Source organism: Corticium candelabrum, chromosome 9 (genome assembly GCF_963422355.1).
Source record: "Corticium candelabrum chromosome 9, ooCorCand1.1, whole genome shotgun sequence".
Classification (NCBI taxonomy): domain Eukaryota; kingdom Metazoa; phylum Porifera; class Homoscleromorpha; order Homosclerophorida; family Plakinidae; genus Corticium; species Corticium candelabrum.
In genome coordinates, this window is record NC_085093.1 from 6,900,914 (window position 1) to 6,923,413 (window position 22,500).

Genomic DNA, 22,500 nt, shown 5'->3' on the forward strand with positions numbered 1-22,500 from the left:
AGCTGTTATGGGACATTCTGGAAAGAAAGCATCTCAGGCAGTCCAAGAAACGAAAGAGAGAGTTGCTACAATGTAGGATACAACGTTTGCTAGCAAGTCCCATATGTAAGAAAGCCAAGTGCAGATGCCCTCAACTAAAAGGGTTTAGATTCTAAACAAGTTTTATTCTCAACTAGTCTAGAGAAGACCTAGTGCAGACACAGTCACACAGGTTATACACAGTTACAGTCACACACTGCACCTGCACAATAAACCCACAATTTTGCAACCACATCCAGACCGGATTCAATTAATCCAATCCACCTCATCATAAGATGAATTAGATTAAATCCAGTTTGATGAGACATGAAATCAGACTTTGTTCTTTCTTAGCACATGCACTCTACCCAAGTCAATCCGAACTTCATCCGTAGATCTTGTTCTGTGCCAACATAAATGCACGCACTCACAGACACACAAAATTACCTCTCGTAGACATTTGTTTAGTTGTCCAATTACGTGCTCTGGAACTGCCTGTATAGAATTAAAACTCATGAGCAGAAATATTTGCCAAACAAACTACAACATTCACAACCCCCACCTGCAATAGTATCTTGCCACTGTATACACAGAGAGGATACATAGTGCTGCACAGCAGAACGGCAATTACGACAGCAGCAGCTGCGTCAGCACTGTGCAACTCACTACAACAAATACGTTAAGTCAAGACTAAAGTCTTAGTTCATTCGTTGTCTGGTGTGATCGACTGCATCACCTGTAAACAATTAGTATGTCTGTAATGAAGATAGACACTCCGGCTGCCACAGACACTAATATGAGAGGGTTGACCTTGACAACCAAGATGTGAGAAAAGACCGGAGCAATACTGCAAACACTAAACACATCACAATCATTGATATCAATATCATTATCCAATAGGCATGGAGGCAAGGCAAGAACAGCTTTTGAATTACAGACAATTGATGTTACCAGTTTCCCAAGTCAATGACTGCGTCTTGTAACCAGCTTGACGATGCAGCTAAACAGTAAATATCATATAGAAAATTCTGGGCTCTAATGGCACCGGCATGCAGCCACCAATGACTGACATGATGCAACATGCGAATATGCTTTGTTCTTCACTCCATAAAGAACCAATAAGTGCAGGCCAAAACCGACTAAGGTGGCTAATGGTAGATCCGTCCTGATATATGGATAAACAATCTAGTACAACAAACAAGTTGAGATGTTGATACTTGACGCACGTGTCGACTTCCGGTGGTTGGAAAAGATGCTCCAATCTAACAATAAGCACATGCAAGTCATCCATAAATAATATAATTTATTGATGAGTTAAACGTATTCGTATTTATTGATATTAATTACTAGTATTTATATTAATCTATTCTTATATTATTTATATTTGTTTACTATCTTATTAACGTGCAGAAGTATTGCCTACATTGAGATACAAAATATGAATATACAAACTATAGCAATGTATACTAGCATACACTCAGACTCCCCATATCTGGGCAGCTTGGGACAGGGCACTTTCGGTAACTTGGATTTGTCTGATTCTTGAAGCACTCCACAATTCTCAAAGCAAATGTTATCTATTGTACCATTACCTCTACATCTGGATCCATATTTCCAAGCATGCACTGCAGAACGTCATACACACATTACATGTTCACTCTATGTCACTGGAAACAGTCACTATAAATACATTTTGGAACAAACGGAAGTGATAGACATTTGTCGGAGAGACTTCTCTATAGGTCCATGCTAGAAACATGTGACGCGATTAGGTGTCTGGTGGACATGCCCGGTATAAATAATTAAAACTATTGTAAACGTTAAAAGAGCTCCAGGTGTTTTTTTTTTTTTTTGGAAAAAATCCAACCAGCAGTATCTCCGAGTAATCATTCAAGGGCCACTATTTGAGTAGAGGCAGTTATTGTATGATTGCATTCTTCCAGACTATGCCCGGCAAAATTAGGTGTGCAGCACTGTAGACGGACAATGCACGATGACATTACTCAGATCAAAGCTGCATACCTATGCTGTTCATGCACCAGTTTACACTCTAAATGCTAATTTATATGATGAAAGTCACAAAAAACGTTGTGTAAGTGTTTTACCCATGTTTGATCACAGATAGCCCAGAGAAAATGATGAGAATTGTGCTGGTGAACACCGACACGACCTCTAGCCTCTCATATCTTTGTAAACACAAACCATTGCTATAAAATGGCAAATTAATCAACTCACAGAAAATTGTGACATACCCAAATGAATAGACTGAGGTTGGTTTCTGTTTCGACACCCAAACAGTGAGAAGACAAGTCGACAAGCTGTAGGTATGAAGCCATACATTATGTTACAGTACAGTATAGTCATTAACAAGCCCGTCAGTTGCCACAATGCATACATGTGAGAACATAAACAAATGAGAATTCGACCATGACAGCAATACTGAACGTTGGAGTCATTGCCACTCATTCGTTCACACATACTTACCAACCTACGAAGTCTGTCTACATTTTTCCATGTAAACACTCTGCAAACTATATTTAAGACAGACAAACCAGATAGAAACAGAGAGAAGCACACCAACAAGCACTTATAGACAGATTGACTGACAGACAGACAAACAGACAAACAGACAGATGTATATGGTATAGATGGTTTTAGTCTTTTTTAAGTTTGAGACAGAGACATTGTCACAAGGATTATTATATATTTAGTGTTTGTAATTGTGCTTAAAATGCATTGAAATAAATGAAGACAGACAGACAGACAGACAGACAGACAGACAGACAGACAGACAAGCTCATCCTTTCAGCCAAGACACTCTAAAGCAGGCAGCTTTAGAGGAAGGTTTTGCTGCAGCAAGAAGGGAGGAAAGGAAGATGATCAAATATGAAAAACAACAACTTGCTGGCAATACCTCAAGCCTCAATTTCACTCCTCTGGTATTTGAACATTTTGGAAATTGGGGATCAGAAGCTACCAACTATTTAAACATTGAAGGCTATACAAATGAAGCTGACTTTAGAGGTTTTTGGAGAAAAAATTCTCAATAATATTACAATGATGTAAAGCTAAAGTCATCCTCCACAAACTGACACGTGTCTTCCCTGGAGAAGAAGATGAGAACATACACAATAGAGACTATCAAAGTAGTTTGCATTAAACTAAAGCTGAACTCAGTAGATTGCTAGTATTTAGTGTTAGAAATGTAATGTAGAGTTTGTGTTTCAATAAATGAAATTGACAAACAGACAGACAGACAGACAGACAGACAGACATGCTTTAGGAACACTTCATAGACACAAGCAATTATCGGTTATTGCTATTGTATCCTAGTTCACGTTTAAAAATAGATGTGATAAACAGACAGACTGAAAAATTGCAGAGATAGCAGGAGATTGGGGAGATGGGGTCATGGGTGAAGAATTGAATGTGCAATGTAGTGCGCACTAAAAAATAGCTAAAACAGTTTAGTTGTAGTTTGTGGTAGGACTCTGTGTTTGATCTAAATGGCATTGGCGGTTTTAGTCATTTTCAAGTTTAAGACAGAGACAAGGATTAACGTACATATTTAGTGTTTGTAATTATGCTTAAAATGTATTGAAATAAATTAAGGCAGACAGACATACAGACAACAAACAACAGACAAACAGGCAACAGAACCATTATTGAGGTTTGTTCCCCTTGTCATGGAACACTTCGGTCATTGGGGTGACGAAGCCAACAAATACTTGCAGGAACTGTTACAGAGAGCATCAGACGATTCAACAAGAACAACTGCAAAGAATTTGTGTGCTTTTGGCAGAAACACTTCTCAATGACATTTGCAGCAGTGCAACACTAACACAATTACTAAGATTCTAATTCTAACTTCCAGTAATCATAATGACATAGATGACTTTGCAACTCAGTTTTATGTACATTAGATTGTTATGTATAATGGCCCTATAGGGCTTATTGAACTGGCTCTTACAGTTTGTTAGATACTTTATTTAGCCTGTAATAGTGATCATGTGAAATATACTACCATTGATAGACTGATAGACAAACAGACAGACAGACAGACAGACAGACAGACAGACAGACAGGCAGGCAGACATAGGGTAGAGTTGCTTAGTTGTGTTGTATGTAGATTTTAATGTTGAATACATATATATATATATATATATATATATATATATATATATATATATATATATATATATATATATATATATATACATGTATTGGACAGACAGACAGACAGACAGACAGACAGAGCCATCAAAACGCTCGATTTCCGTCTGATCTAATGTACAATTGATGAAGTTAAAACAAATGATCATTACCTCAGAATATCAAACACGACGAGATACACGAAAGCCTGCAATGCTAAACACGTGACACAGCAGCATAAGCCACATCGTCATAGCATAAAACCGAACAGGCAGCACCCACCTAGACTGTTGGTTGTTGTACACCAATAGAACAAAACTGCAGTCACACCAATACTCAACAGCAGCAAAGAGATAACCACCTTAGACTGCATTGGAAGCACATGACGAATACACAGCTAAGCAATTCGTAACGGCTGACTTACTTGTCGGTCGTGTAAAACCATTTGAAGACGTTCCATGACCACAAAAGAATGGAAATAAATCCCCGGATAAGTCGGCCTCGCAGCAAAGACCTTCGCGCGAAAGAAAGGTACTGTACTGTACTGTGGGTTGGAAATAGTTTGCGTTGTATATGTACATTGTACTGTACTGTAAAAATGTGTTAGTTGTTTACTTATTTTGTAGTTTGTGTACCAAGGTTTATCATGATTACGATACATCGGCTCCCTAGATATGAGAATTATGATGAACTGCATGCCACGTGTTAGAATGTGATAGCAGGTGGAATGGAAGTTACTATAACCGGTAGGTTCTAGTTCCGCTATGTATTATTCAGTTCTGTCTAAATCTATAAATTTAGTCTCACTTCCAATCCCAGAATAGCACATACCAATTGGTACAAGTTACTTCCTGTTCTGTTCTGTTGTTGGTTCACAGCTGCTTCCTGTTGATGACCAGTTCCTTTTAGTACACCAATTGGGTAGTTACAGCACAACACAACACCCAACATCAGAACATCACTATGTACATGCAGTGTTGCAAGAAAAATGTTTTGTCATAGTCATCAGCAGTTGAAAATAGCAGGCTACCTCACCTGCTTTAAACTTAATTAAAATGTCACTACTCTAGACACCAACTTTGCGAAACTGCTGTAGTTGTAACTAATAATCATACATACCTACACTACAAGTGCATGGCTTGTTGGAGAAAAGGGAGATTGTTTACTCATTACCCTAGTAAGTTGATGTTGTTGTTGATGACATGCATTATTAGGTAAATAGGTAACATTGGTACAGTATAATCACATACAATTTGTCAACATACAGTTGTTTCTCGTTGTCCACAATCCTGTGTAAGAGGATAACATGCATGCACCTGGAGGTACTTGACTCAGACTGTATCGCCAGTCCCTTTAATTTTCCTAGTCCTTCGTGCTTTTACTGCATGCTAGGTGTTTGGTTAGTAATCCTACACTTCCATGTGCATTCAGTTCTTTCACTGTCCTAACTTACTTTGAATACAGGTATAAAAATGAGTGTTTGTAGCTTCTTGCTTTTTGATCAGCTCATCTTCATATGACTCAACTTCCTGAATGTTAAAAATATTTTAATGCAATCACTTCAACAATGCTTTTCATTCTTGAGGTTTTTTGGCTGACAGGCAGTGTCATTTATAAGGCTTCAGCATAAAAAGTTTTTGGTATATTTTCTATTGAGAAGATAAACTTGGGGCAGTGTTGTCATGTGATGCGCTCATGTACTACCATTTGACCTTTGGGTAACTCCTACAACTTCCTCAACACTGGCATCCTACAAGGTTAGAGGTAACTTTCACCTTTGATCATTATTGTTGCAACCTACTACAGTGCTGTGCACCTGAATACAGTACATGCATGTAGTCAACTGTCATTAGACCACTGCCTTGCCTAAAACAACTAAGAACAAAATGTAAACAATGCCAACTGACATCTAGGTCCATCAGCAGCATCTTGCAATTGCCTACAAATAGTATGCATACTTACAATTGGTGATTATCATCTTATCCTAGAGGTTACTACTAGCTAGTAGTTGCACCACTTGGAACCCGAGAGCCACCATTTCAAATAAATGAAATTGTGCCACAAAGAAAGTAATATACACTCTTAGTAATCTTTGCATTTCATATAACTGTTGCTACAATGACCAGACATGTAACAATTCCATGCATTCCACTAGAAGACAGTTAAACCACACTAGCATACCATATTACTATCACCCCATTCATTATACTACTCTTCACTAGTTTTCCAAGATCTCAACCAACCTGGAGTGCTCGCTTCCTGCTGGATTTGCCACTTCCAACGCACAGGAAGACAGTTGACTTCTCTGATTAGCACAGCTCAACAAGGCGGAGACAGGATTATCATCAACTCCAATGTGAAAGCGACACTCAGTGACGTCATCACAATAACCGGAAGCGGTCGTGTTATTCGGAGAAACGTCCGAATTGACGCATTGCAGCGAGTCTTCGAGAAGTGAAGAACTCTCGTAAAAACTTTCACGGAAACCGCTCGTTCCCGTCTGCAGACAGCAATGCATCATACACGAGCTCAGAACGTCGACATGTTGGTCACGTGCACGGTCTGCGAGCTCACCGCTTTCTCCCAGCTTTTCAAACTTGATCTCGTGCTCACCGACGCAAACGCGTTTGCTCTCGTTTCCTTCTCTCGCCGTCAACGGACACCTTTTCCCCGTCCCCTCACGCTCATTATCATAAAACGAGGAGCTTCCTGCTTCTTTGTTCCAACCCTCGACTTCATCATCATCATCAAAATCCTCATTGTAATAAACGACACTCGTGCATTCGTCGTCGTTCGTGCTGTAAATATCCAACTCGATGTGATCATCTAACGTTTCTAGCTCGTCGCTGATGAGTTCACCCGCTACCATCACGTCCCCACACTCCTCCAAGAGCGGTGAACTCTTACAACTCTGTAGCTTGTCATTTGCATCATCCACATCTGCTGCCGTCTCTCCGTCGGACACGCTGACGCCGGTGAACGTTGAGTGTATGACTTTGAGCGTGTTGTAGACGAGTACCGTCTTTCTCAGGCAACGCTCCGTGCCCACCGCTTGACACACCTGCAGCTTCTTCAGTGACACGTTCCACAGACTGTGGCGCTCGGCACTATTCGCAGCCAACATCTTCGCTGGCGGTTCGACTCCACTCGATTCAGACTGACGCCTGCGCTTTACACCCTGCTCACGGGACAGGGTCATAGGACGAAATGACGCAATAAATGTGAATCACCTTACGCGTACGCTTTCAATGTTTGTTGTATTGTATTGCACCACTTACCCCACCAGTAAATTCCCCATCACTCTGTGCATGTGACTCTTCCGACGTCGTGGTAGGAAATGCGCCTACACGCGCTAATCTCTGAGAATAGGTGCCGCGTGTTTTGCAAAACCTCATAAATCGCGGGGAAAAGGAAGTGGATGCAAATGTGCTAGGCTGGGGGGAGGATGTGCCAGTCTGTCATAAATATTCTATACAACAAGTTACTACACCGTAACTAGCAATCTGCCACTCACATGTGACACGAAGCTTACAGTACGGTATCACAGTACGGTATCATGCATATGCATCTCGTGTCTCTTAGAGTTAATTAACGCCGCTGGTGGCATCTGGTACTTGCCCGTTGACTTGTGATGAAGGTAAAGCTACATTGAGCTCGACTTTCCTCTCCCATCGACGCATACCGAGTGAGTCCGATTCGCTCGGATGGTTCCATCCTAGTTCGTAAGCAGACGCGAATTGATGAGCGTTAGTGGCGTGTTGTTTTGGCACTGCTTGGTGTCGCGGCAATGCTTCCGTGCTTGATGCCGTCTGCGACGCTGGCTCTGGCGCGTACCCAAAGCTCTGCCGGACTTTAATCGCATTGATGTAGCTGGCAATGAGATTGGTGACTTCTGTTACCTAATATCAACAATGAGTGGATAGCTATTAGACTGTGCACGGTTTGAATGTGTTTTGAATGCATCGTGTTACCAGTCCCGGTCTCATTGCAAATAGGAGTTTCTCTGTACCGAGTTGCAACTGGTGAGGACTGAATGCGAGAGCTGAGCTCTGCTTGACGACGACCATGAAGTCGTCCTTGTGACCGCCGAATGTGACTACCGACTCGTAGGGATAACGATGCACTAGACGCTAGAAACACAAGATGTTGGATCATAAGTGCACTCAACAGCAAAGTCCGGAATGAAAATAATGCATGTGCGGCTACTCAATCATGTTTACTGATGAGTTTACCGTTTTTTCGCTGTCTCTCCCATATTTTGGCATGCATGCACTAGTGTGGCTTATGTTTCAGACTATGCAGAGTGATGCTACAAAAGTAAAGAAGTGGATCTTTCCTTACCAAGGTTGATAGATCAAGTGTGCTAATCGAGTCCTCTTGTACAGCCAACCATACCTGGACATAGTCTGATTTCCGCTAGAAAAGATGAGATTACGTGGGCTGCTTACTACAACTTTGTAGGATACTCTTGCTTACCTTGCAAGGGAAGAGTCTTGCTCCAAAAAAGGGCCAACGACGACAGACATTAAGATAGACTCTAGCACAGTCAGCAGGTTGACGACCCCTCAGTGCAGCCCATTTCTCAGTTAGCTGAGAGGATATTTGCCTAACATATATTACAAACAGTGCTCAAACAAAGGTAATCAACTGTCCACACAAACATGTCACATGTTTTGACTGTGATGCCCAACAACACACTTGCACATAATTCAAAAGCACGAAGCTCTGTAAATCGACTAAAAATCTTTCCTCCCGATTTCAATTCATAATACTTGGAGGTTGACTTGTGGTTGACCTTACAGACTCAAATAGGACACTCAATGTAAATGTCAAGTCAGTTGTGCTGAGTTTTCTTGTAAATGTAACGAACAACTGCTTTGGGAGAAGAGATCATCGCTGAACGGAACAATTATTCATCAGCCTCTCGAGTTCATCACAAAATTGAGTCTCAATGATTGAAAAGATACGACCGCAAACAGACAAACAGAATGCAAACTAATTGTGCTCACTCACCGTCTCTCTTCAAATGTCAAATCTTTGATCATCTTCGATGGTAAGAACTTGGCCAGTGCATGCTCCACTCGTACATAAATCTCTTGGGCTATACCTATACTACCACCTACAGGATGATGATCACCAAACTCAATCTGAGCAAACAACCCACTACAACCAAACTTGACAATCTCAAACATAAACAAACTCGCCTTACTTGTAACATTAGTGCACCAAGCTCAATAGCAAGATCTTTGTTGATAGGAAAGTGACCATTAATTATTGTTTCCAACGCCTAATACTCACAATTGTTACACAGTAGGAACAACAGAAAACGAGCCAAACGTGTATTACCTGGTATAATATCAATAACCGTTCTCTCTCGGTCTCTCCTCTCACCATATTCTTGAAGTAAAGCCTGATGAGTCGATGCACCATATGAGACGACTACATCATGTTGTATGACACTCACACAGTGACCTGTTCTTGAACATGATCTTGATTGTTTTCGATGGATCGACTTTTCCTTGGTTGCCATCACGAGCTGTCAGCTCCCAAAGAGAAATAGCATCACAAACCTTGACACACAAACAAGCATTAAGCAGAAGGAATGCTTTTTGCTAAGATATGAGAAAGCAAACTAGAGAAAAAGTTTTCAAACCAGAAAGTCTGGATTGAGTTAGCAAATATAACAGTTGCAACCCTCAAATGTTACTGGGCAGTTCACTGATTCAATAGTAAGTTGTCTCTCAACCTTGCCTTTTGTACACACTATGATACATTACATCTGTTATTCCCTGCTACCATCTGAATCATTTTCAGTCTCCTCGTTGCAGCCCAAGATGACAAGAAGTCCTTTGTTATTCACCATGTCTAACACTGTGCAACGCAAGAGCTCCCACGTAACACTGTTCTTCAAAGCAATAGAAACTATTTTTTCAAACTGAATTTTTGAAAATATTTCAAGCCAAATTTATCAAAATAAATAATACTAAAAAATTAGCAGTTTGGTCATAATAATAAATCAGATTGATATTAATTACCTTTACATCTGGTTCCAAACAATGCTCGACATCAGGCATGAGGGGATCGTCAGTCAACAGGGCAAATCCAGTGACCAACGGATCTCTCATTCCCAGTTCCTAACAACAAACAATAAGCAACAAAAATTTCAACACACAGACAGTCAGACAGACAAACAGACAGACAGACAGACAGACAGACAGACAGACAGACAGACAGACAAACAGGCAAGCAAACACACACACACACACACACACACACACACACACACACACACACACACACACACACACACACACACACACACACACCTGACTAAGTCTGCCATTCAGCTCCTTGACCAGTGTTGAACCATCAAAGCTCACAACCTAAACAATAAAACCGTTTTCCTCCAAATTACCTACACAAATCAGAGTAAATTAATTCCACTTGATATCGTTGACTTGGCAAATGGACAGGAATACTAAGAGGACTAGCATGTTTGACAGCATCACCCAACAACACAGACAAAACCTATAGACAACAGCAAAGTGTATGACAAGATGCAATGACTGGACGTATCTGCACGTAACTGTTAACCTCCATTCGTGATGGTCTGCTTTCTCGTGGACCATTCACCTCCGCCCTTTCAACGCATCGTTGGCAATACACGGCATATCGAACAGCAATGGGTCTAAACATGAGAAACATAGACACACACAAGTTAGAAAACACAGTCTGGTTACAGAGACAAGAGTTGGAAAGCTCAGCCTACGTATACGTCTGTCTGTCTGTATAACTATCTGCTTGTCTGTTCAACTGTGTGTAAGTTTTGTCCTCTTGTTTGTGTGTCTGTCTGTCAATACATATATTTTCAAACACTGAACTATTAACACCATCTAAGCACATCTGTCTGTCTGTCTGTCTGTCCATGCATCTGTCTGTCTGTCTGTCTGTCCATGCATCCGTCTGTCTGTCTGACTTTCCATGCATCCGTCTGTCTGTCTGTCTGTCTGTCTGTCAGTCTATCTGTCTGTCTTTCATATATTTTTATACATCAAAGCTAATACAGGTGAAACTAAAGTAACAGCTAATGAACAACAAGTGTCACAACTACAATTACAATTACAATTACACAAATAACAAGTAGCATTAAAAAGCTCCTCTATGGAGCCTACAAACCGAAATTTAGTTTACTGAATTGAAAGTTGAACAACATCTAAACTCTGGTCAGCATTCTGTCCATATGTTACTCTGATCATCTTTCTAGCCAACACCGAGGCATTGCAACGCTGAAGTTGTACTGACAAGCGTCTTCTCCAATGTGTTTTAAAATCTGAGGGATTGTTTCTTCCTTCTTCATCTCTATATAGTTTGGAAAGTTTATTGAGGAACGTTGATGCTTCTTCTCCCCACCCACCAAAGTGCTCGAAAACTAGTGGAATAAGGGTAGGAGTGTACCCTCCAGGCAACTGCTCTTGAGAATATTTGCTATGTTTGATGTCTTCTCTTCTTCTTGCTGCAGCTCCATCTGTAGTTGCTGCACTTCGCAGAATGTCCTAGCTCCAGGGGTGAGCAAGGGCCACATCAAGCTCGACATTTCCCCACACGTTGAGTCAAACACAACAATGTCTGCTCTATTGTTGGATGTTGTATATCTATCTTTTGGTTCAATTTGATGTTGGCATTGTAGACTGCTCATGCATTCAGACCAGCACAAAACAACAGAATTATGAGACCAAACTGGGCCTCCACCCATTTTGCATGTTAATAAATGGTACCCTTCAACATCTAGTGACTTTCCACATTCACATTTAGTGGCCCAAGGTGGTAAAGACAAAGGTAGACCCAATCTGAGAGAAGCCGCCAAGACAAAATTGCCAGATGAAAGTGCAAACTTCTCTGAAGATGGAATGGAATCTAACCATGCTCCTGCTCCTTTACCTCTAATTGAACGCAATCGTGCTGCATCTCGGTTAGAATCAGTTTCAATCAACTGATCTGCTTTTGATTGTACAAATTCTGTTGTTAGACGATGTTGCAACTTTTTTTGTGTTAGGCAACAAATCCGACAACTTGGAAATATCTTTGAGATGGTGTTCTAAAGTTAGCCCAATATCACTCGCATGATTAGATGATGTCACTAGAGAGTTGACTTGATCTGTCTGTCTGTCTGTCTGTCTGTCTGTCTGTCTGTCAATACATATATTTCAAACATTGCAATATTATACATCAACTGCAAATCACTATAGTAAAGTCCAACTACCAGCAATTACAAGCTCCTAAAAGTCTTCAAACTACAGCTACACACACAAGAAAGAACACTAGTTAATAGAAAGCAGAGTTCAAAAGTCCAGCAGTGAGGAACAGGTAGAAACATGATGATTACAATCTCCACAGAAGACGCACTAGACCACAATGTGGACAAAGTAAGGCTGCGATAATCCAATCTGTCTGTCTGTCTATCTGTACGTGTGATTTTTAAAAAGTTGTTGAAGTTGTCTAAGTGCAATTTTGATGATTTTCTGTATGATAAAGGCGTTCAACATTTTGTTCATTGACTGTTATTGTTATGCATACGTAAAGTTAGCGATTGTTATTGGTAGAGTAAGAGTTCAAATATAACAATCTGTCTGTCTGTCTGTCTTTGTTTCTATAAATGTATCAAAGTCCGGTAAATATTGACATCCAGTCGCAAGACACAAACAGCAAAACCCTTGGGCTAACACAATGAAATATATAAAAATTTGCAAGAGCAACAAAGCAACTGTCTGCAGTTTTTTGTCTATCAATGCTAAATAATTTGTCTAGCATCATTCTTACAAGAGGCATCTTATTCTGTCTGTCTACTTGTCTGTCTGACTGTCTGTCTGTCTGTCTGTCGGTCTGTTTGTCATGTCTGTCCATTCAAATCACTGTCTCACTGTCTCCTGATCCATCAGCCTGTCTACATCTCTGCCTCTGTACGTTCATCCACCCAGAGGAATTAATCTCAAAAACACAGATAAATAAGAAATCAGAGCAAGACTACCTCATGCTGGCATGTCTCTGAAGATAATGCTTGAAGTACCAGAGATACTTCTGTTGAGGCAGGAAGATAGGACAGCACAAAGCAAGCAACATCCAACACTGTATTGCCTCGCTACTGTCTGGCTCTGGATGCTGGTTAGTCTGTCTGATCAACTGACAATAGAGTTCACTCTGAAGCTCCTGCTTAGCAACACAACCACTGATGGCTGCTTGTGCAAGGTTGATGTGATACTCAATAGCAGAAAAATTGATGGAGATTGTAGTGAACAGCTGGATTGACTGCAAGACATCAATTCGTATTAATACAAAGAGTAATTGAATGATAAATTGCTGCTCTACTCAAGTTTTAAATAACAATACTAATAATTATAATAATAATAATAATAATAATAATAATAAAGACCCCATTTGCCCATTATGGAGGGGCATAGCGACACATAACATGTCTTCTTTCTAGACAGCCGTGATGGTCTAAGTACTTCTAAAGCAGGGTTTGCTTCCGGTACTTGTAATAGACTTTACAAACCAGACTGATCTGGTTGAGCACGACATAATAAATATTGTAATTAATCAAATGTTCCTTGCACTTAATTTTAGAGTGAACAGTTAGTAAGATCCACAGAATAATATTGACAGCATCTAGCACATCAAGATACTTATTATTACAAGACTGCTTCTAGTATTGAAGCATTATGTATTATCATATATGTTTGTACAGTAGCAACCGCAGTTTCTGAACTTTCCTGCATGTCCCATATTTACTAAGTCTTGGCAAATAACAGAACCACAACTTAACTACAGGTGTGACCTAAATGTCTGCCATAGTTAATTAAGGCACCCCAACAAAATAGTTATAAACTTAGAAGGCGGAGTTTATTAGAGCCAATTATTTCTCTGGATGGCACCTTATAAGGGGCACATAGTTCCATAGTAGGTTACCCATCCAGCAGCATTGGTAAACAGACCCTGTATTGTATTACTGAAGGTATTACTACACCTGTGTACGATGCAAGACTCTAATTAGTTAGCTAAGTGCCCCTAAAAATAACTGCCATTGCCAAAGGGTCTTAACTTGAAAAAACCTCCACATGAAAATTGTTAGGAACAGGGACTTCCTAAGGTACTAAATGGTGTACTTTCTATTTCTACCACCAACACCCACCTTTCATGTGACTTATCAGATGTCACTTTCCCTAATCTGATAGTGGCATTTTCACTTTCCCATCAGGTAATACTGAAAATGAAAGATAATCACAAAAACCAGTTATGACATAACCCACCCAACCTTGCTTCCTTTCGATTCCTATCCGTTGAACATGCAGTAAATACAAACACAATACATGATGGCAAGTCCACCACCCAATAAACACTTCAGAAAGCCTACACACGCACACGCACACACACACACACACACACACACACACACACACACACACACACACACACACACACACACGGTGGAGTGAGTGGTCGACACAACCAAACTCATTTATGGCTTTGCTTGTGTCTCCAAAGACCAATGCGTGCCATGCAGGAGCGTCCACAAACATTGCATGTGAAGTTCCCACTCTTAGAGATCGTCTTTCGTTCCTGCCTTTTTTGTTGGAGTGTTTTCAAACATTGGTCTTCAAAATGATCTAGAGATTTTTTGCAATAAGATCTCCACAGAGATCTGTCTGACACATAGCTTTCCCAGTTGGATATATCAATATTACAAGATTTCAAATTGGATTTCAATGTGTCTTTAAAGCGCAATTTCTGACCACCTGCTGTTCTAGAACCTTCCTTCAGCTGACCATGAAACACTGCCCTTGGGATTCTATCATCCTTCATTCGAACAAGATGGCCACACCATCGAAGTTGAGCTTTTAGTAGTAGAGCCTCAATTCCAGGCATGTTGCATTTCTTCAGAACCTCGGTATTGGGTATCATGTCTTGCCATTTTATATTTCCAATTCTGTGAAGACATCGCATGTGAAATTGGTCCAGCTGTTTAATGTGTCTTCTATATAATGTCCAAGTCTCACAACCATAAAGTAAAGTGGTGATCACAACAGCTTTGTAAACTTTGACCTTAGTGGCTGTGGTTATGGCATGTTCATTCCAAAGGCGTCTAGTCAGATTGGCAAAGGCAGCACCAGCTCTACTCAGACGCATTGAAATATCATCATCGACAACAATGTTTGAGACAGAGTACTTCCTAAATAAGAAAACTTGTCAACCGATGTCAAAGGAGTGTCACACACTTTTATAACAGGAGGTGTGTAAGAAGACCCAGATTTTGGTTGGTACAAGACTTCGAACTTCTTGAGACTTACAGTGAGCCCAAAATGTCGTGCAGTGTTTGAAAAACAATCCATGATGAATTGAATATCCTCTATGGTGTGCGTGACAAGGGCACAATCATCTGCAAAGAGCAGGTTACGTATGAGAATGTCACTCACTTTAGTTTTGCATTAAAGCGACTAAGATTTAAAATGTTCCCATCAGAGCGTGTTTGAAGGTAAACACCTTTATTGCAATTCCTGAAAGCAACATGTAACATGACAGGAAAAAGATGTTAAATAACAGGGCCGTAGGAGCCGGTGCGGCATGGCCGCACCACTTTTTGTAGCCTCGCCTAGCCAGACCCTTCTCTGCGCGAGCGAAAGAGAGAGAAGAGGAAAAACAAACACATATAAGGAGGCATTCAATTTGAAACCAGACTGACAGACATTAATTGGAGCATTGGTCTCTTGCTTTAACGCGCACTAAATTAAAAGCCACGCCCTTTAGCGTGCGTTAGGCCGTACCACTTTTTATTTGCTTCCTACGGGCCTGAATAACAAAGGTGCAAGAACGCATCCTTGTCTAACACCATTTGTGACTGCAAAGGACTTGGAAGAAACTCCACTATCAATGACACTAGCTGACATATCGTCGTGAAATGATCTTATTATATTGACTAGATTGCATGGACAGCCTATTTTACCAAGTAGTCTCCATAAGAGATTTCTGTTGACAGAATCAAATGCTTTTATCAGATCTACAAAAACTATGTAGAGGTCTCTATGATGTTCACGACATTTTTCTTGAAGTTGTCTAGCAGTAAAGATCATGTCGGTAGTTCCCCGACCTAAACGAAAACCACACTGAGTATCTGGCAATATATTGTCAGAGACATGTTTGCTTAATCTATTCAAAATAATTCAAGCCATGATTTTCCCGGCAGTAGATAGAAGCGAAATGCCACGATGATTGTCAAAAATTGAGCAATCTCCCTTACATTTGTATAAATGGATTATGGTAGCATATTTGAAGTCTTTGGGAACCGCTTCATGTTGCCAAATAAGAATGTAGAGTTGAGTTAGTTTTTCTACCAAAATTCTACCACCATGTTTAAATATTTCAGCTGAAAGGCCATCCAACCCACATGCTTTCCCAGATGACATTTGTTGAATTGCATCAGAAACCTCATCTACATGGGGAGAAGCCGCTAAATGATCTTCACATGCCAGCTGTGAAATGTCATCTAAAACCGTATCATCAACGACAGAAGGACGATTTAGTACTAGATTGAAGTGATCAGCCCAACGCTGAAGAATGTCCTCGTGTTTAGTAAGCAGAGTTGAGCCATCATGAGAGAAAGTAGGTGTTGTACTCCTAGACTGTGGACCAAGAACTGATTTTAAACCAGAATAAAATCGCTTCATGTCATGTTCATCGGCTGCTGCTTGTAGATCTTCTGCTTTCTTCATCCACCAGTTTTCTTTCAGTGAACGTATTTTAGCTTGCACACTCTGACGCAAGCTGGTATAAGCTATTTTCTTAGCAGTCAAAGATTTATCCCTGATCCACCCAAGGTGTGCTTCCTCATGCTGTCAAGGAGAAGCTGAATTGTAGGTTCATTCATGTCAAACCAATCCTGATGTGTGTTTGGTATGACCTAAAATGTCAGATGCACATTGAAAGATCTTTGTTTTCAAATCGGTCCACAAGCAGTCAATGTAAGATGATTCTATCATACCAGCCAACGAATACTCTATTTGATCTTGATCTTGAAAGACATCTAATGTCTTTGACGAACAATCGTTTAACACACAACTTTTAGTAGGCATCAAGCATTGCCGATGTTGCTTGGGCTTGATGACAAGAGATGTGATGCACCTCGATGTGATGCACCTCACAAGCTGATGATCTGACCAACTACTAGAACCCCTCATCACTCGAGTTTGTCTGACATCATGCAGATCACGTTGTCGCACAATGACGTAGTCCAGAAGATGCCAATGATGTGAACGTGGATGCATCCATGTTGTCTTGTACTTGTTGGATTGTTGAAAGATGGTGTTTGTTATAACTAAATTGTACTGAGTACAAGTACTGAGAAGCAGTGTCCCATTGGAATTTTCCCTTCCTACACCATGAGGACCGATTACTTTACACCATGATGTATAGTCCCGACCAACGCGCACATTAAACTCTCCAAGAAGGAAAAGTTTATCTCTTCTTGGCACTGAGTCAATAACATTTGTCAATTTTTCATAAAACTCCTCACACACACACACACACATGCACACACACACACACACACATGCACACACACACACACACACACACACACGACTTGGGCACACACACACACACACACACACACACACACACACACACACACACACACACACACAACTTGGACACACACAAATGAACAAAAAATGGCCAAACGTCGAGCCCTCCACGTCATTCGTGAATGACGTCAACCTTAAGGTTAGTTGCAGAGATAGCTCCCCTGCCTCTAGAGACAGAGCTTCCATGCGCTACATGGAGGATTAGGGCCAGTGCTCCAACCCACCTGAAGCTTGGCCAGAGTCATCCAGAGACATTGACTATGGCGCAGCTTTGGGACTGGACACCAAGGCCCACAAGTACCCGTCTGCTGCATGATGTTACTGCCAAGCCAGCGGTCATGTCCACCCCAGTCAATGACCAGGTACTCATTTATACTCCTGAGTCGAGAGAAGCAATTGTGTGTAAGTTTCTTGCTTAAGGAAATTATGCCATAGCTCGCCATCACTGTGACTTGAACCTGTAACCCTGCAAGGTCCCGGATGTTTCATTCTCCAAATGCACTCTCTAACCAATTGAGCTACAGCACCACACACGGGCACACACGGGCACACACACACACACACACACACACACACACACACACACACATCCACACACTCTCATCGTTAATTAACATATGAATGCTTGAAATGATTTGATTGGTTTTCTAGGGCAACAGATGCAATGAGAGAACTCATATGTCAGGATTTGGTAACTTGCCAGAAACACTTGCATGAGACCCATGCAACTGGCACCAGAGAATGTCCATACAATGTAGCCATTAAACATTTCAATTATTAATATTAATTATCATCACATCATTACCTTAAACATTTGGACTGCTTCAACCTCTAAGCTTGGATATGGTAAACTCGTTAATGGTTTAGTGATAGCATCTTTCGAATGGCAGAGAATCGAGTGATTCCAAAATCTACTTTCTACAGAGAACATTGGCAATCAACTGATATCACTTTTTTATTGATGTCTCGTCTACCTGGACTGCCATCAACTCGCATCAAACTAGCAATCAGTTTCTCCGTCTCGGTTCCTGTTCGTGTTTGTGACAAACCAGAAGCAACAGACAAATGGTAGAGCCAGATATCCTGGTGAAACACATGCAGCACATTGAGAGCAAAATATGTTAGAGACAACTAACAGACAACCCGTTTGTTTGTTTGTCTGTCTGTTTGTCTGTCTAATTGTCTGTCTGTCTGTCTGTCTATCTGTATATTTGTCTGTCTATTTAAATTCTATTCGTTTGTCTGTTTGTTTGTCTATTTGTCTGTCTGCTTTGTCTGTCTGATTGTCAAACTGACACACTTGCAAGGCAAACGAGAAATAAACAGACAGATCAAAAGGCAGACCGTTAACCAGGCAGAAAATGTACGTAAATACAAGTTGCTAGACTACAATTTCGACTCACAGCCTGAAGTCATGCGTTAGACTAAAAGCAACACAACATGATTACACGAATTTGTGTGGCTTCCAGATCATTAAAAAGCACAAAAGTATCTATCACATTCCAGACAGAGTACTTGACATGCATCTTGTTATCCAAATGGACTGCTCTTTATGTATGGTCAAGCAATCAATGAATACAGAATGCGACATATCTTGATTACTTAAAGGAACATTTCACTGATTGACGCATGTGCAGTATATGTTAACATATGCTAAGGCCTTGGGCTGCAAACCGAACACTTGCTGTGTTGCGTGGCACATTATCTTGGTCTTGATTTCCAAGGCCAACTACGAGAGCACACAACAGACGGGTCTAGACGCTTCAGGCGACTCTAAAAGTGAAAGAGAACAAGTTACAGTTCATAAGCGACTCAGTCGTTCATACGTTGTAGACTCCACATGATCGTCTTAAAACTACTTCCAATAGCTCAGTCTTTCACACTTTCCTCCATGTTTCTTTCTACGAATGGAGGCCATACTACAGTACAAGGGGCTTGCATGATGCAAAAAACACACGAAAACGTGCATAATCACGTGACACAAAGCGCCTTCATTCTCTAGCCGAACCATTGCCGTATGTGTGTTTTTGCCATCAATTAATTAAAGGCGAGTCAGTGATGCTAAAGCACATTTTACTTTCGGCTAAGCAAATATCAAAGTTTACATGAAGTGGTAAAACAAAACCTAGTGGATGTTATTTAAAGAAAACGTCTTGTATGATTTCTTTGCATTATCATAATGCTCAGATATCAAGTTTGCTCTGAGGTAGCACCAAACTTCCCAACTTGAAAAAAGACTAGAAACAATTAGCGACCGAGGGCGGAGTCAAGAGTTAATGCGTGTGCGTCAATCGATGACGTGCTCCTTTAATAAGAAGTAAAGACGAAGTTAGGATACTAAGCAGGAGAGTTAACTGTGCAGCAGAATTGTGTAAGCTGAGACTCCTAAACGATTCTACGTCAGAAAGTTGTGAAACAACAAAACAAATGAACAAATAGAGAAATAGACAAACAAATAGGCAGACAAATAGACAAACAGCTACACAGACAAAGAGACAGACAAATAGACAGACAAATAGACAGACAAATAGGCAAACAAACAAATGACAAACAAAGACACAGACAAACAAATATATCCGGAAGTTTATTACTAAAAACATTATATATTCTATTATCATTTTTCAGTATTATTTTATATTTTTTAAATTTTACTTCTTATTTAATTTTTTAATCTTATTTTTCATTTTCATTTTTTATTTTTTATTCTTTATTTTTTATATTTTATCATTTTCTTTTTACATTTTTTTATTATTATTTATTATTTAATACTTATGTTTTTAATCATTTTTATTTTTTCTTATTTTTTACATATACACTGTAACAGTGTACATATACATATATACATTTTTTTACACATATATACATACATACATACATACATACATACATACATATATATATATATATATATATATATATATATATATATATATATTTAGCTATATAGAAATAGATCATCGATATAACTACAAAAAAAAAAAATATATATATATATATATATATATCATTCTGCCTTCATTGTCTCTAAAAATCCACTCCAGCCCCACTAACCTTCTCCTGTCTACTTGACATAATGAAATACATTGTCCCTGCCACATTACTCTCCACCTGAATTGCAAAATCACTCGGCGTCTGTTTGCTTGAGACAGACATGTTGTCTTCAGTGTCCGAACCAGAGTCCTGAATTTCATCTGCATCCAACACTGTACAACCTTTCAAGTCAATCTGACCAATAGGAGACTAACAAACAGCACAACAATCAACACACATAAACATAATGATCACACACAAAAACATAACGATCAACACAGACAGACAGACATGAAAGCATAAAGTGGCCAGAATAGATTGCCAATGTTCAGTATTTTCAAGCCATGCCCACGTATTTAAATTGCACAAACCAAAACATTCTATTTGTTATAACAATGGTAGAATGAGCATTTTAATCTGACACATCTGGTTATGCCTTCATTTGTTGTAGATATCAGTGTTACCACTGCTTAAAAATTTCAATTGATATAAGCAGACAAATGAATTCATTGATATAAATACATAAATTGGTATATGTGGCCACTCAGTTTAATATGATTAATGCCTACTTTATCAGACTGTTTCTTGTAGTAGGAAAGAACAGTTGCTGTTAGAAGACACCAACACTTCTTTGCTCGACCACGTTTCACCTAAACAACAGACAACTGAGTCACGCACATCTCCACACACCATATGCTCACAATATACGATGTACACTTGACATTAAAATTAGCATTGAATCACATCAACTCAACCTTTGTCAGCCATCCTTTAACTAGAACTTTGTCTGGCGACTTGTCAACAGCTCGAGGGCGCGTCACACTCTTCTGTAACACATTCTGAAGAACTATGAAAGATGAGAAAGTCACACGTCAAGACATCACACCTAGCAAGATGACCAAACACACCACACACCTTTTAACCATTGCTGCAGTGTTGATGCAGTCTCGGCAGTAAGATAATAAGTCCGTTTATCGGTGGCAATCTGATTAAAAAAATTAGCGAATGTCAAAATGATAAGGAAGTGATGAGACGTGTATGATAACACCTGGAATGTGTGTGCACCCTCTGACTGTGAAAGACGACAGAAACTATTGAGTTCTATGACACCACGAGGCTTCTTCCTTCCCACTTCACTCTACAGACACAGACAACTAAACCAATTTGTCTGGCCATCTGTGGTGCCTTGTGCCTTCGAGGAAACAAGTAAATTACAGCTACTTCACATCCCCTGGTCTACAGATGCTTGAGTTCTAGAGACTCGATTATATGATTACTATCTTTACTCTCCTCGTTTCAATTCCACAAACTGATAAGACAACATGATGACAACCAGACGTCAAACTAATACTTGACACAATCGATTCTCAATTGTCCATTGGCTCTTACAGAGACTAAAACACAACTCAAAATTGCTGCTTATGACTCACAAACGATCCAATGTATGGACAATCTGCTTGCTGTTTTACTTGACAGAAATTCGATCAAAAATAACGAGACGGATTGTTGAGCTACACAACTAGCTTAGCAACACAACTAGCTTAGCAACACTTAATGTGCAACAGCTTGAGAATCACATTTATTGCATTTTTGCTCTTTTACAAGCATGACATGGACACTATTAATGCCATCCATTCTATTATTAACATGACAGTCTCACACGTGAATG

At 40.0% G+C, this 22,500-nt stretch overlaps 3 protein-coding genes across 3 annotated transcripts in view; all 3 read right to left on the reverse strand.

The window, feature by feature from the left end:
- Positions 1-5,262, reverse strand: part of LOC134184509 (zinc transporter 6-A-like) — a 6,593-nt gene extending 1,331 nt beyond the window's left edge. The window contains exons 1-11 of the mRNA XM_062652217.1: positions 4,595-5,262; positions 4,453-4,537; positions 4,344-4,386; positions 2,271-2,336; positions 2,124-2,204; positions 1,245-1,280; positions 1,089-1,183; positions 970-1,018; positions 755-874; positions 581-683; positions 466-513 (exon numbers count right to left, since the gene is read on the reverse strand). Coding sequence (XP_062508201.1) covers positions 466-513; positions 581-683; positions 755-874; positions 970-1,018; positions 1,089-1,183; positions 1,245-1,280; positions 2,124-2,204; positions 2,271-2,336; positions 4,344-4,386; positions 4,453-4,537; positions 4,595-4,867 — 999 coding nt within the window. The 5' untranslated portion in view covers positions 4,868-5,262. The remainder of the gene's footprint in view (positions 1-465; positions 514-580; positions 684-754; positions 875-969; positions 1,019-1,088; positions 1,184-1,244; positions 1,281-2,123; positions 2,205-2,270; positions 2,337-4,343; positions 4,387-4,452; positions 4,538-4,594) is intronic.
- Positions 5,263-6,240: 978 nt separating this feature from the next.
- Positions 6,241-7,411, reverse strand: LOC134184510 (uncharacterized). Its single transcript, XM_062652218.1, has one exon. It carries the CDS (start codon positions 7,367-7,369, stop codon positions 6,389-6,391), a length of 981 nt encoding a protein of 326 aa, XP_062508202.1. The 5' UTR covers positions 7,370-7,411; the 3' UTR covers positions 6,241-6,388.
- Positions 7,412-7,618: 207 nt separating this feature from the next.
- Positions 7,619-22,500, reverse strand: part of LOC134184508 (pleckstrin homology domain-containing family H member 2-like) — a 19,375-nt gene continuing 4,493 nt past the window's right edge. The window contains exons 6-25 of the mRNA XM_062652216.1: positions 21,880-21,969; positions 21,747-21,816; positions 21,587-21,678; positions 21,401-21,481; positions 20,853-21,041; positions 18,776-18,884; positions 18,607-18,719; positions 13,196-13,473; positions 10,765-10,858; positions 10,615-10,698; positions 10,497-10,553; positions 10,206-10,304; positions 9,643-9,740; positions 9,517-9,580; positions 9,380-9,457; positions 9,184-9,317; positions 8,647-8,776; positions 8,512-8,586; positions 8,142-8,300; positions 7,619-8,069 (exon numbers count right to left, since the gene is read on the reverse strand). Of these exons, the coding sequence (XP_062508200.1) occupies positions 7,755-8,069; positions 8,142-8,300; positions 8,512-8,586; positions 8,647-8,776; positions 9,184-9,317; positions 9,380-9,457; positions 9,517-9,580; positions 9,643-9,740; positions 10,206-10,304; positions 10,497-10,553; positions 10,615-10,698; positions 10,765-10,858; positions 13,196-13,473; positions 18,607-18,719; positions 18,776-18,884; positions 20,853-21,041; positions 21,401-21,481; positions 21,587-21,678; positions 21,747-21,816; positions 21,880-21,969 (2,409 nt within the window). The 3' untranslated portion in view covers positions 7,619-7,754. The remainder of the gene's footprint in view (positions 8,070-8,141; positions 8,301-8,511; positions 8,587-8,646; positions 8,777-9,183; positions 9,318-9,379; positions 9,458-9,516; positions 9,581-9,642; positions 9,741-10,205; positions 10,305-10,496; positions 10,554-10,614; positions 10,699-10,764; positions 10,859-13,195; positions 13,474-18,606; positions 18,720-18,775; positions 18,885-20,852; positions 21,042-21,400; positions 21,482-21,586; positions 21,679-21,746; positions 21,817-21,879; positions 21,970-22,500) is intronic.

Excerpts from the sequence above, each read along its gene's own strand:
- LOC134184510 (XM_062652218.1), bottom strand. The coding sequence starts at position 7,369 with ATGACCCTGTCCCGTGAGCAGGGTGTAAAGCGCAGGCGTCAGTCTGAA.